Source organism: Sarcophilus harrisii, chromosome 6 (assembly GCF_902635505.1).
Source record: "Sarcophilus harrisii chromosome 6, mSarHar1.11, whole genome shotgun sequence".
In the NCBI taxonomy this organism is placed as follows: domain Eukaryota; kingdom Metazoa; phylum Chordata; class Mammalia; order Dasyuromorphia; family Dasyuridae; genus Sarcophilus; species Sarcophilus harrisii.
In genome coordinates, this window is record NC_045431.1 from 89,227,836 (window position 1) to 89,244,140 (window position 16,305).

At 30.3% G+C, this 16,305-nt stretch overlaps 1 protein-coding gene across 2 annotated transcripts in view; it reads right to left on the bottom strand.

Moving 5' to 3' along the window:
• FSTL5 (follistatin like 5) overlaps positions 1-16,305 on the bottom strand; it is a 933,164-nt gene that overhangs the window by 838,673 nt on the left and 78,186 nt on the right. For both annotated transcript variants that reach the window (XM_031942878.1, XM_031942877.1), the window contains exon 2: positions 12,151-12,292. In XM_031942878.1, coding sequence (XP_031798738.1) covers positions 12,151-12,276 — 126 coding nt within the window. In that variant the 5' untranslated portion in view covers positions 12,277-12,292. The remainder of the gene's footprint in view (positions 1-12,150; positions 12,293-16,305) is intronic.

Here is a 16,305-nt window from a genome sequence, read left to right on the forward strand (position 1 = left end):
ACAATTTCCCTATCCCTTTGCCAGACCAGGAAAGAGATTCACTATGCATAAATTGGGAACATAGAAACCCCAGCAAGTGATGAGGGTAGCTTCTGTCCTCCTCTGGTGAAAGAAGATAGCAAACTATGTGATTTCCCTAATGGGATCTTGGCCAAAAGATAAATAGGATGAAGCCTATATGGCAACATGGAAATTATTGCACAGATAAAAGCTAAATGGGATCCAGTAATAATCCCAAGTGTGGTGCCCTGGAAAAGAGAAAGGCCAAATGAATGAAAGGAGACACAATATGAATAAGAATTTTAAAGTAGAAATGCTAAGGCTACCCACACAAAGATTTTCCACTCTTTATTCTGGTCTTTATTTAACTCTCTATGAGTTTTTTGGAGGAAGAATGATAAATTCATTCATCAAAAGATACTTTTTGTTTTCATTGCATTACTCTATTTCTGTCCTAATTAAATATTTTATAATTTCAAATTCATAATTTACCTATTTTTTTAAATCATGGTAAGCATCTGAAAAGAGGATAATGGAGTAGAGGTAGCAACTCTGTTAAATTTTATAAACAATTCCTCCCAAAACAGCTTTATGTTAGCCCATTAAATTGAATTCTGGATAGCAATAGCCAACAAAAAGTGAGGGTGTGACAATTTAGAAGATTGAAAAGAGAGGTTTATGATAACTCATTATTGACTGATCTGAAGCATAGGCAGTGGCAGCCCACCTCCAGTGGGCCTAGCAGACATTTAGGATAGCAGTAGCAGAATCTTCAGGAACTCTGAACCCAGAGGTATTAAGGGAAATAAGTAATTGGTCAAAAGAAGATTATAAAGTCCCCTGAATTGGAACTGGGAACAGAATTAGACACTGTTTGGCAACTCTTTTGTAGCTATACAATTCCAGTTCACAATTCCAGAGCAGATGTGGATACAGGCCAATAGATCCAAGGCAGGGAGGAGCACTAATGCTTGAAGATATAGGACAGGTATCCTTCCTGTCCAAGGAAGCACAGTCCAAGAAAATAGTGATTACATCTCTCTCTGAATCACACAACTTTGAAAGTGTAAAAACATTTACAGATTCCTAGAAATAGCTCTGAAAAGATAAACAAAAAAGCTAAAAGCTTGTGACACTATAGCCATGTGGTCAGCTGAGCAGAGCCTAAATTTAACATATAGTTAAAAATCAAGTAATACATTGAAAAATTAAAAAAATAATAACTTGGCCATCAAAGTTTACTATAGTGAGAGAAAAGATAAAGGTACAATCTCAGAAGAAGACATGAGAACAGCTATAAATAAACCATTCTCCATTTCCACCCCTCTCAAAAAATAATTGGACACAAGACAGAAGAGCTTTAAAAAAGGAGAGGTGAGAGTGTAAAAGAAAAAAATTAGGAAAAGAATTGAAAGTGATGGAAAAAAATATTTAAAAGAGGAAGAACAGCTTGGTAAAAAAAAAAGTGCTGCAGAAAGTAACAGCTTAAAAATCAGAATTGACCACATGGCAAAAGAGGCACAAAAATTCATTCAAGCAAAGAACTCCTTAAAAAAGAAGGATTATCTGAATGGAAAAAGGGGAAGAAAAGCTCACTGAAAAATATCCTTAAAAATCAGAACTGTGCAAGTGGAAGCTAATGATTTAGTAACACATCAAGAAATAATAATAAAAACGTTAAATGGAAAAATATGAAATATCAGAAAAGATAATTTATCTTGAAAATGTCAAAATGAAATACTGACTTGAATTATTTAATTATTTGAAATTCATAATAAAAAAATAGCCTTGCTATCATATTTCAAGAATTTGTAAGGAAAAACTATCTTGATATCTGAGAATCAGAGAGTAAAATAGAAATTGATAGAATCAACCAATCACTTCTTTATTTTATTTTATTTTATTTTATTTTTATTTAATAGCCTTTTATTTACAGGTTATATATATGGGTAACTTTACAGCATTGACAATTGCCAAACCTCTTATTCCAATTTTTCCCCTCTTTCCCCCCACCTCCTCCCCCAGATGACAGGATGACCAGTACATGTTAACTATATTAAAATATAAATTAGATACACAATAAGTATACGTGACCAAACCGTTATTTTGCTGTACAAAAAGAATAGGACTCTGAAATATTGTACAATTAGCCTGTGAAGGAAATCCAAAATGCAGGTGGGCAAAAATATAGGGATTGGGAATTCAATGTAATGGTTTTTAGTTATCTCCCAGAGTTCTTTCGCTGGGCATAGCTGGTTCAGTTCATTACTGCTCCATTGGAAATGATTTGGTTGATCTCATTGCTGAGGATAACCAATCACTTCTTGAAACATGTCTACAAATAAAAACTCCCAGGAATATTATGCAAAATTCCAAAACCCTCAGGACAAGGAGAAATTATTCAAGTTATCACAAATAAATCATTAAAATACCATAAGATACAGTCAGAATTACATAAGATTTAGAAAAGGTTTAGAATATGATATTCTGGAAAACAAAAAAAAGCTGTGATTACCATAAAGAATAATCTATGTTGCAAAAATCTATAATTCTTCCAACCAAAAAGGGACATTTAATTACCAAAGAAGAATTTTGAGAATTCCTGATGAAAAGACCAGCGATGCATAGAAAATCTGATATACAAACATAAGATGCAAGAAAAATATAAAAAGGTAAAAATGAAAGAGAAAAGAATGAATTCATAATGGATTCAATAATGTTAAACTGTTTACATTCCTATAGAGGAAGATGATACTGTAACCCCTAAGAACTTTGACATTATTAAAATTGACTAAAAATTAATTGGAAATTAAATAATTTAATTGCAAAGACTGAGTGGATCAAAGAACAAATCACGGAAACAATGCTATGGAGAATTTTTTTTTTATCTCTATGCTTACATCAATAAAATATAGAAAAACAGATAATTGGACTGAAAAAGAAGTAGAAAATGAAGCTAAAAGTCCCCAATTAAACATTAAAATAGAAATTTTGAAAATCAAAGGAGATATAAATAAAAATGAAAATTTAAAAATCATTGAATTAATAAATGAAACTAGGATGTGCTTTTAGAAATAAATAAATACAACTTTAGTTAAATTGATTTTTTAAAAAAATGTAAGCAAAGCAAGTTACCAGTATTGAAAATGGGGAAGGGGAGTGACAAAAGCATCATCAATGGAGATGATTTTCATGAAATCATTAGGAACTATTTGATCAGTTATATGATAATAGAACTTACAACCTAAATGAAATAAATGAATACTTACAAAAATATAAATTGCTCAGAGTAACAAAAGAGGAAATAGAATATTCAAAATTCTATCTTGGAAAATGAAATTGAATAAACATAAATGAGCTATCAGAAACAAATAGATTTGCAAGTGAATTATATCAAACATTTAAAGAATAATTAATTTATATAATATGCAAGCTATTTCACAAAAACGTACAAAATTATTTTTCTGTAACAAACATTGTTTTGCTATCTAATTCAGAAAAAGCAAAATAAAAAAAAAACTATAGACCAAATTACATGCTGAATATTGATGTCAAAACTTTTAAATAAATTGATATTTAGGAGAAGGCAACTATAACCAGGTAAGATTAATCCATCAATGCAAGGCTAATTCACTATTAGGAAAATTACAAGTAAATTGGATCAAATAAATAACAATGGTCATTTGATTATATCAATATATGCAGGAGAGAAAAAACTCTTTTGAGAAAATACAACTATAAAAAATATTCCAGAAAGCATAGAAATAAATGGAACTTTCCTTACAATGATATGTAGTATCTATATGCAAACAAAAACAAGCATTATCTATAATAAGGATAAACGAGAAGCCTTATCAGTAAAATCAATGGTGAAGGAAGGTTATCATTCAACACCAATATTATCAATATTGTACTAGAAAGCACTAAACACTAAAACCAAAAAATAAATAAATAAATAAATTGAAGAAATAAGAAGAGGCAATAAAGGAAAAAAAAAACTATCATTATTTTAAAAGATATGATAGTGAATCAAAGAGAAACATCTTTAAAACCTGATTGAAACAGTTGTCAAATTTAGCAAAATTCAGGATATAAAATAAACCCATATAAATCATAAACATCTCTATATATTACCAACCAGTTATACCAGAAAAATAGATAAATCAAAATGTCATTTCAAATAACTGCAGATTATATAAAATACTTGGATGTCTGTTGATCAAGACAAACCCAAGAACTATATGTACACAATTATAAAAAATTTTTCATACAAATAAAATCCTAAAGAATTGGAGAAATATCAATTGCTTATAGATAGAGTGAGCTAATATAACAAAAATGACAATTTTACCTAAATTACTTTACAAGGTTTTAAAAAATACAAAATTCTTATGGGAGAACTAAGGTCAAGATATCAAAGGAATCAATAAAATGTTCACTAAGACAGACTAGAAGTACCAGATTTCAGACAATACTAAAAAATGTAAATGATGAAAACAATATGTTACTGCCTAAGAATTAGAGTGGTGGAAATATAAAAAGGGCTAGGTAAACAAGAAACTAAGTGATATAATATAGTGCTAATAAACTCAAAGATACAAATTTTATGGGCAATTACTTACTATATCATAAAAATCTCTGGGAAACTGAAAAGACATTTAAAAGAAAGTAGGCATGAAGATAATCATCTACTGTGTTTGTGAAATAAACTCAAAATGGGAACATGACTTGGACATAAAGACTAATATCATAAGCAAATTAGAGGACCATGGAAAAATGTACCTATTCAGATCTATGGATAAGAGAAGAGTTCATGAGGAAGCAAGAGATAGGGAAGAAAACAAAAGATAAATTAGACAATTTTAAGTATATGAAATTAAAAAGATTTAGCACAACCAATTTCAATGTCAAATAGTAAACAAGCAAGAAATAGGGGAAGGGGTTACAGCAAGTTTCATACACACACACACACACACACACACACACACACACACATATATATATATATATACCCTTTTTTTTCAAATAAACAGGGAGCTGTGCTAAATTTGTTTTTAAGAAAAAAAAAGAAAAATAATAAGATCCAGTGCCCAATTAATAAAGGATATAAAAGGCAGTTTTCACAGAGAAAAAAGCTATAAAAATATAAAAAAGTGATTAATCAACTATTGACTAGAGAAATTCAAATTAACTCTCTCAGGAACTATCTTCAACCTATTAGATTGACTAATATAATAGCAAAAAAAGAAAATGACAAATGTTGGAGAGTGATGGGAAACAAAAAGAAAAGTAATTCGTTATTAGTGGAGTTGTGAACCTATCCAACCATTCTAGAGAACAATTTGACCCAAGAGTTTTTCAACTGTATGTACCCTCTAACTCAGCAATACCACTACTAAGTCTGTATTTCAAAGAGATAAAAAGGGGGGGGGGGAAGAAATTATATTCATGGAAATATTTATAGCAGTTCTTTTTCTAGGAAGAAAGTGTTAGACACTGGGGGAAGCCTATTAAATGGGGAAAGGCAAAACAAGTTGGATAATTCTAATAGAATTGTAAAAATGATCAATTGTGGGAAACTTAGCTACTATGACTAAAACAAACAAACAAACAAACAAAAAAAACAAAAATGACAAACCTGAAGGACTTATAATGAAAAAAGCTATCCACTTCTAAAGAGAGAACTAACTAAATGAATGCAAAATGAAACATTTTTTCTTGATTTTTCTTATTATTTTACAACATGTAAAGAAGGAGATAATTTAGATTTAAATATTTAAATGAATTTCAAAAATATATTTAAATATATAAATTTTAAAATTGGGACCAGTACAATACTTAGGCATGAATTTGCTTCAGAAATTATCAATTTTTAAGCTGAATATAAAAAAAGAGATTCAAGATAAGTAAAATGCCATTAAAGATAATTCTTTGAACCTGAAGTTTTATGTAGCTTCGACACAAAGCTAAACATATAGTTTCTTTTTCTTTTTTTTTTATTTAATAGTCTTTTATTTACAGGTTATATGTATGGATAACTTTACAGCATTGACAATTGCCAAACCTCTTGTTCCAATTTTTCCCCTCCTACCCCCCACCCCCTTCCCCAGATGGCAGGATGACCAGTAGATGTTAAATATATTAAAATATAAATTAGATACACAATAAGTATACATGACCAAACCATTATTTTGCTTTACAAAAAGAATCGGACTCTGAAATATTTAAACATATAGTTTCAAAGAATTGTAATGTACATTATAATAAATTAAAAAACCTCTAGTTGGCAAATTATTGCATGAATATTTTTATGATTAGGCATGCAATTACTTGAAAACATATAATGATATTTTAAAGAAAATCCAAATGCAAATTTTTCACTTATTTAAGTTGCTTTCTCAAACTAATTGAAATATATTTCCTTATAATATTTGGAAATGCCCTTGAAGATAATCTCTAAACAATATCCTTGATGTCTTAAAGTCCAGCTCCTTATACTATGGTTTACAACCCCATATGGAGTATCATAACTTGTGGGGTTACAAAATTATGATTTGTTATCAGTAAATATTTTTTTCATATACCTGTTTTATAAAATTCTATACTCGGAGGTCACATAAAAATTTCCTGACTGAAAAGGAATCATGAGTGGAAAAAGTTTGAGAAACATCTCATTAAAGAACTATAAGCATTTTATTGAAAACATAGTTTTTGGTTTAACAAGAGTTTAGTATAAATGAACTCTTCTTTCTGTACCATTTCTTAGGTTATTATCTTTGTGAAGAATCTGAAAGGGGAAAAGAAATTTAGAAAACTTGGACTGCATCATCAACATTAGCTTTAAGCACATGCATTAGGGAATAAGAAAACTTAGGATGCTATGCTTAGTTCTTCAACTAACTAGCTGAAGAAGCCATGCAAAATCTATCAGCTAATTTATTAAGAATCTATTTCTGCATCTATAAAATGAAAAGTTTGGCTTTTATAATCTTTAAACCTCTGAAAAACATTCAATCAATATTTGGGTCATTTTTATAACATTTAAAAAATTTAGTTTCAAATCTCTGTCCAGTACTCCTTTCTTGATCAAATATTGTTGATGAATATTTTTTGATGAAGTTTTAAGAACATTAAGGTGTCTATAAAGTGATAGTACTGTTTAAAAATGAATAAAGGAATTTTCAAAAATGTCATGACAAGAGATGCCATTAATAATTTATTATCCATCATTCTGAAAATTGTTTTCTCAAACTTAGCTAATTTAGTCTTTGGACAATGGATATTCAAGTTCTCTATGGGACTATGCTTAAAGTCACATTAACATGGTAGATTCTACCCCAGTTTGCACTCCACCAGAATAGCCTGCAAAAATCTAAGGTCACTTCCAAACCATGATGGTACACTGGAAGAGGAATTTACTAAAAGACTCTCTTCTATTCAGTCTCTGAAAAATTACTTAAAATTTCAAGAGCTCACAATTCAGCCCTTTACTATGCATGCTTTATTTGATTTATAATACAAAGCTTTGCTAATTGAAATCAGAATAGAAATTTTAATAAAGAAAGATGTGCTAACCAACTCATAATTAATTTAAATGGTACAGAGCTGGGATGTTTTCCAGTTTGTCAACACAGTCTACAGCAACAATTGCATTCTTATCATATGCTTATTACACTTATCTGCTCTTGCCTCATGAGCAGTTTTCCTTTTTCAATATATCACACTCTTTTCAACATAGAATTGATAAAACTGTTATTAATAGGATAAGGAATTGTAAAAGCTAAATATTTAATAATTATGTTTTATGTGAATACAATTTTGTTTATTTAGAAGGCTGATAAGTGTTTGCTTCTTTACTCTCTTTGCCATGACAGTATGAAAGAAAGGATGTGAGAGCTACAAATAAAAACAATTTTAAAGTAAATCAAAAAGTAGTCTAGGCTTATGTCAAAATCGGTGAAGCTTATGTCAACTGCTAGATTTGTTATTGCCATTGATTCTGGGAGAAGTTGACATGCTACTCCAACAAGCAGAAAAGCGAGGGCTCCCCATGATCCTAGTCAGGCTTTCTTTCCTTAGATTGGTTTTTATCCAATTATTTTTTAATTAGCATCAATAACATTAAGAAAGTGTTATGTATTTTTAATAAATATTGAGAAAATATAGCTCAAAGAGAAACTTCATGAAAATTGTTTCACATGTCTTGAGCATATTTTAATATAGAAACTTAGAAAGATAAGGAGTCAATTTTACTCCGTTGCCTTCACTCTCAAAGGGATCAAAAGAAAAATCAGGTAGTAAGTTATTACCTTGCTAATTTGGGAGAAATTTTGATGCTGCCCTTATTTTTTAAGCATAGCAAGTTATCTCATTAAAAAGTATAAAAGATAAAGGCTGACTTGTGATTTTCTTTAGAAATTAGATGAAAGCTTTGGGTTTTGAGTCAGGAAGTCTTGAATTTAAATCATGCCTCTTAAACTTATTAGAAGTATATTCCTGAGCCAATCTCTCTTAGCCTCTGTTTCCTCATATAAATAGGAATAATACTAATATGTACCTCACACAGTTATTGTGATGATCGTGTGAAATAATATATAGAAAGTGTTTTGTAAATCTTAAAATGATAGGTAAGTCTTGGCTTGTCATCATCATTATAATCTCCCACCACAATTACAACTCAACTTTCTAAGTAGCTATAGTCTTAGGGAATCACCCACAATATTGAGAGGTTAAGTGGCCCATCCAAAGTCACAATATAATTATCAAAAGGGAGATTTAAACCCAGTACTTCCTGGTTTCAAGCCTTGCTCTCTAATCACTATTCAATTTGACTTCTTTGTTTATAAAGACCAGAACATCTAATTTGAAGGGATGACTAAATATATTAGCAAAGCATTCAAGAATCTAAGCTTCATTTTTCTGAGTATGCATGAATGAGATAAGAATATGTCATATCTTGTATATGTACTTTTTTTATGTGCATGCCAACTTTGTGTCCACTCCATATAGTTTGGCTGTTATTCTGCCATTTTTTTGTTCTACCTGCCATTATCAGTGCAAAATATCTGTCAGAGAAAAGGTAATGTTTACTCAAATGTTTCTACCACATTCCTCTGTGAATGTATGTTGGCTTGTAGTAGAAAAATTGGGGTGGGAGAGGATATTAAGAGGAGACCACCTTTGTCAGAAGAATTCTCTTTATAGAGGCCAAGGTAACCCCAGACATTTCAAGGGAGAAGTTCAACATTAATAAATTATCAGCCTAATCAGTAATGCATACTAGAAACAATCCCAAAAGAAAAGAGATTTAAAAACAGACCCTTTGTTTTTGTCTATGAAAGCCTCTTCCCTTCAGCTCCTTGGAAAACTTAGTTCTCTTCAAGACATCTCATGCACCACTTTCTACATGAAGCTAATTTGCAATATCTCAAAATTATTTGAGAATTATAGAATTTCAGAGTAGGAAAAGTCTTCATGAAATGCAAATAGTAGTTGAAAGATGAATTTCTCTATGATACAACAAGCAAGTAAATACTTATCCTTTGTTTTAATCACTGAAGTGAGAGAAAAAAGCATTAAAATTCAAGATAGCCTATTCTACAGCTTTAATTTTATGGTCACTTTTAAAAATTTCTTTCCCTTCTGTTAACTTAAAATTTACCTCTTGGAAACTCCTACATATTGCTCATAAGATAAAAGAAGTAAAATCCCCTTCCAATTATCATGTATCCTTTCCACCCTGAGTTTTCACTTCTCTAAACCAAGTATTAACAATTTCTTTTAGCTGGTTCTCAATGACACAAATTCTAGGTCCCTTACCATCTTGGTCACCTTCTAAATTCTCTCAAACTTATCATTGTCTTTTCTAAAACGTGAACATAAAAGAAAGCTAGATGAAACCTCACCACGGCTGGCAACAGCAGTATCGTTGTTGCCTCCTTATTACTGGATGCTATCTGTCCATACAGCCTAAAATTGCATTAGCTTTCCTAGAAGTCATAATACCTTATTTAGGCAAATTGAAATTGGAATCCACTAAAACCCCCAGTACTTTTCCAGAGAAACAGAAGCATGATTATTAATAATAACTGGTTATTTAGAAGAAGAAAGCATGTGTGACAAATTTTTGGTTTAATCTGAATTATTAACATTTTCCCCATCACTTTCTTAGTCCTCAATTTAAAAATAAATATAGAAATTAACTGCACATTTGTGGTGGTTTTTGGTTTCCAAGGAGGCAAATGCTGACACTAAAAATTTAATTATCATTTCTCTAAAGTCATTTCAAGGTGGCTCCATTGCATCCCTGCAAATATCCTTATATCTTTTACTTGTGAAGTCAAATTTTTAAATGCTCATACATACCTTTTTATTTATTGTGACAAATTTAATATGGCTGTTTTGATCAAAATTTCTAGATGTATTTTCCAGATATTTACGTTACATGATTCTCTCATCCAACATGTTAACTATTTCTCATAATTTTTTGTCATTTTCAAGTTTGATACCAATATTACTTCTGCCTTCCTTCTAGTCAGATAAAAATAGATCAAAACATTAATCTTTGGCTCTGACTGTATAACCAGTTCTGAAACTACATAAAATATAATTTCTATACTATATTGCCATCATCTTATTTATATGCTCATCCACACAAAAGACTATCAAATACTTTGTTGCAATCCAAATAATCCATATTTGTAATATTTCCCAGATCAATCAGACTAGTAAGCCTTTCAGATTCATAAATAAGATTATTCTTAGAGTTTCTGTTGAGGAAGTCATGCTGCCTTATGTGTTAACTATTTTCTTTTTGAGATCGTTACTAACCATCTCTTAAATAATTTAGAATTAATCCCTGTCCATTTAAGAATCTTTGATCTGAAAAGATGCATATACCAGTTAACAATCTGTAAAATGAAAACTTATTTTTTCTGGTTTAAGATTATTGGGATTCCTCAGGGAAGAGATAATTTTCAAGATTAGTAAAAATTAAACCTAATGTTCTATCACTTTATATTATCTCTCCAAGTTCAAAATAATGTGGATTTCTACCCATTGCAAAGTATTATCATGTAACAATTAAGGAATTCTAAATGAGAATAAAATATATTTCTTAAAAGAAATTGATGTTTTTGAAAATGATGTAATTCCATTAATAAAAATAAATGTTCTGAGGCAGCCATTTACAATTCTTATGATAGAAGTCATAGAGAATGATAATTCTCCTTCTCGGTGTAATGAGGAAGTATAATATTTATCCCAATATCAACCACATTTTCTTTTTCTTAAATATATAAAATCTAGCTTTGAATACATGCGAGACTGCCTAGACAAGTCAAAATTTCAAGGGTCATTTTGGAAATATAATTTTTGTCCAAAATGTTAAGCTTAATTACTTATTATCATTATTTTCCTTGTCATCAGAAAGTGTTAATATTAGTCACAAAACAACTGGAGTTAATTTATGCCATATTTTAAAAGAATAAATGCAGAGAAGCACTGTTATAGTTCTTCACAAAGGCAATAAAAATATTTTAAGAAGTCACTGAGGCCATGCCTTTGTTTCTATGAGGTATTAAAATATTATAACAGACATTAGAGGTAATCCAATAGTTCAATTCCTTCACTTTACAAATAGAGGAAGTGAAATATGAAAGGGGTAAGTACCTTTCTTAAGGCCATCATTTTTGTAAGAAGGAGAACTGATAGTGGAAGCCAGGCCCGTTTTATTACTATTCACAGTTTTTAACCTATACTCAATAAATATATTATTTTCTATTTTTTTAAATATCAAAACAAATTAAACTAAAATTTCCCAGGTCACATTTACACAATGTCAAATGAAGGTTGTATCTTTCTAGCAATGAGATGAAAATAATTATTTTTGAGCTATCTCTAAGGTTGATTAGAATTAAAAATGACATTTTTTTTATTCTATAAATAATTTTAAAGATGCTGTGCATAGCCTAAGATTTATCCAAGCCCTTCACTATTTTTATGCTTTTAAAATCTGCAATTTTCATGGTGAAGTGTATCTAGGAAAGTTATTCTGAAATGATTGTCCCTAAGTGCATAATAATGAAAATTCCTAAATGACTAGCACTTAAGTGATTAGCAATAAAAATAGATACAAAATATGATTAGTACCTTGTGTCTCAATCTTACTAGTGGCTGAAAGGATTTTAGGCCATATCCTCCTTCTTTGGTTGGCCTTCCTTCTGCTTTCAGGAAAATGAATCCAAGAAACAAAAGCGCTGACCAGCACTTAATCATCCTTATTGGTCTTCACCTGTCAAAATTGAAGTGACATGTCATCAGTGATAATGCATTCCTCATTGAACAAGACAATCTACAAATATTAGATGAGATAAAGAAATGATAGATACACTAATCCTTTAAAATACAGGCATGCTAATGCCACTTCTGTCCAAAAATATCACCTCTCTAAATAAACTGTATCCTATTAATTAATGTTCAGAAAATATTTCAAAACAAAATAGTTGGGGAAGAGTTAGTTGATGAAGGGAACATAATAAAAAAACTGAAAAATAAAGAATAAAAGATATTTCATAGAGATATGCAGTGGCACACTTTAAACAAAAATCCATAAGTATGACACTTAAAATGAATTTCTGGGAATGTTCTCTCTCTGCATTGTCCACTTATCCATTTATGTCTATAGTTGTGTGTCCATTTTTTATTTCCATATATTTATGAATAATGAACATTTCAACAACCACCTTTATTCAACAACCTTTCCTTCAAAGTTTACTTTAGCTAGACAAATCATTCTCTCCAATTCAAGTCCCAAGAATCTAATCTTACCATATTTCCCTTCTGTCCTTAAAAGTTCTGTCCCTCTACTGGATCATTATGTCAAAGAGGTCAAAAAAGAGGGAAAAGGACCTACATGTGCAAACATGTTTGTGGCAATCTTTTTTTAGTGGCTAGAAAGTGGAAATTGAGTGGATGCTCATTAATTGGGGAATAATTGAATAAGTCATGATATATGAATATAATGAAATATTTTGTTCCATGAGAAAGATGAGGAGGCTGATTTCAAAAAAGCCTGGAAAGACTTATATGAACTGATGTTGAGAGAAATGAGTAAAACCAAGAAAACATTATACATAGTTACAAGAAGATTATGTTATAATTAACTATGATAGATTTGGCTCTTCTAAACAATGAAGTGCTTCAGGAAATTCCAATAACCTTGGGGTGGAAAATTCCATCCACATCCACAGAGAGAATTATGGAGACTGAATATGGATAAAAGTATAGTATTTTCACCTTTTTGTTTGTTTATTTATTTTTTCTGTTTCATGTTTTTTCCCTTTTGGTATGTTTTTTCTTACACAATATGAGAAATATGTAAATATGTTAAAAAGAGTTGCACATATTTAACCTATATCAGATTACATGTCTTGGAGAGAGGGGAATGGAAGGGAAAGAGTAAGAAAATTTTGGAACACAAAGTTTTACAAAAATGAATGTTGAAAACTATTTTTGCATGTTTTTGAAAAAAATAAATACTATTGAAAATTTTTTAAAAGTTCTGTTCCTGGCTTGAAATATTCCTTTCTATTATATTGATAACCCATCAAGATTACTTGCTTCCCAATTTCCTTATCTCCATGATGTGAAACTTTACTATACTTCAGCTATATCTAGGAATAAAAATATTTATGATCATGTATTTGGTTGTTACCTGAATTCTCTGACCTTTGTTTTCTTCATTCTTAAAATTTGAGTAAGTATAACCACTATCTCAATGATTTGTTATGATGATGAAATTGGCTAATAATATACTTTAAATGTTTGGAAAACTTTAAATAAATAAGAACAGCTATATAGCTGCAAGAATTTCAAAAATGGTGGTGTCTACTCCACATACTCTCTTTTTACCATCACAGTGTTACTGAGACCATTTAAGTCTTAATAGTCTTACATCATCTGTAAAATTGGTTTAATAATTATATAATGTCTACCTTATAAATAAAATTCTGAAGGGTTACTATCTTAACTCAATATATGTGACTTTTTTTTTCATTCTTCAAATGTTTTACAGCTATGAGACCCAAATATTTCATTAGCATATCTTGAACAGAATCTCCATTTAAAAAGGATATCCCAGAAATTCTTTATAAATGAATCATAATCAAGCCCATGATATTCTGAATCATGAGCTTTACTTCCCAAGATGCTAAGCTCTCACAACAGGTTAGATTTTCATAATTAATTGGCAGTTTGTTGACAGCTCAGCAAGTATATTGAAAAATAGGTGACTAAAACAAACCCCATGGAACAGATGGTACTAGAATGGGGGGGAGGGGGAGAATTTTTCCCAAAGCATCCAAACTCAAATACTAGTACTTGAAACCAACTTGGCTAGTAATTTGAAGAAGAGTCAGCATGTATGTAGTTTAAATATATACATATAATATCAGAAGGATGAAGATCAACTTTTAAAATATTCTAGTTTTTTTTCTTGTGATACTCCTAAAGCAGCTTAAGACATTTTACAAATCTTAAAGATCTACATGCATATACATACACACATACACATTTATATACTTATACATATATTCAAATAATATTTCTCTCTCACATATACAACATACCTTTCTAGTATATTATAAAATGTACATTTTTAATCTTTTCCCATTTAATTATATTTTTTTCAAATGACATGTACAGATAGTTTTCAACATTCATTTTAAAAGGTTTTGAGTTCCAAAATTTTCTCTCTTTCCCTCCTTTCCTTCCCTCCCCATCTCCAAGACAACAACCAATCTGATATTGGCTATATATGTACAATAATGTTAAACAAATTTCCACGTTAGTCATATTGTGAAAGAAGAATCATAACAAAAGCAAAAAACCACAAGAAAGAAAAGTGAAAATAATGTGCTTCAATATACATTCAGACTCGATAGTTCTAAATGTGCATAACATTTCCTATCATGAGTCTTTTGGAATTGTTTTGGATCATTGTATTTTTGAGAAGAGCCAAGTCTATCATAGGTGATCATCACACAGCCCCCTCAATTTCCAATTCTTTGTCATTGTAAAGAGCAATGTTTTTTAATCTCATTGGATGATCTGTAGTATAGAATCACAATGATAAAATTTCTACCTCTCTCAATTTATCACCATGCAAAAGCTTTTCAATATGCTTACATCTTTAGGTTTAGATTTTTCCATAGGTATATACTTTTTTGCCACATAGTGCATTTTGACGGTCCTTCTTGTAAGTGTATGATTTTTAACTATAGAATTCCACAGTTTTCAAACAATGAGGGTGGAAGATCATTCAAAGGGAAATAGTGAGAGGTGAGAAAAGGCCAAAACAAATCAAAAGTTAAAAGTTCCTTAGGTAAGTAGTACAGATGATGTCATCAGAGAAATGTGTTACATGGGGGAAAATGATCAGCCACATAGCAGCAGCAAGGAATAACTAATGTATTCATGAGTCCATGTACTCCACTAGTATCCATACAATGTAGAAAAATCGACAAGAAGACAATCTTCAAAGCTTCTTCTGATATACTTAGAGATAAAAAAAAAAAAAAAACATGGAGGAGAATATACAGAAGGAAGAGGGATAATACTATCACTGAAGAGGAGATTGTTTTTAAAAACACTTAATGTATCATGTGTATTTTATTATTACACATTCTCTATGTGTTTATTACTATTTAAAGATCAAAAGATATAAATGTGAATTAGACCTTCTTCAAAGTTATTTCAGATAAAATAATTGAATATTTTCTCTGATAGTATTCCTCTCTCTTTGTCCAAGCATCCTTTATGTAATAGGGACTTATAGGCCAAATGTTTATTGTGTTATATCATTTGTGATTTCCAAAAGGAAAAGTTTTATGTGATTCCTTCCCCCTTGCCTAAAATGGCATGAATGACAGATAGAGGATAAAGAAGCAATCACCAAAACTGGCTAAACCAAATTCAATTATTTTCTATCTGACTTGGAAGTTGCTAGAATGTCAAATTAAAAAAGATAGTTAGCATGTCCAGATGCAAGAAGGCATTTTACGTTAGTAAATATATTGTCATTTTGTCCAAGGGATTTTGTAGACCAATCACCTATTTTAATCTGCCTCTGTATTAAATATCATAGAATGATTTTCTCCAACCGTGAAAAAATTTCCAAATCAATTGAAGCCATTTGGCATCACAAAGCACTAAGCACTTAAATATGGTTGCCATCCTCCTGACTGATTTCTCCCTTGCTAAGAAAAACTGAAAGAGGCTTTCAATGCTAACTAAGTATATGAAAGG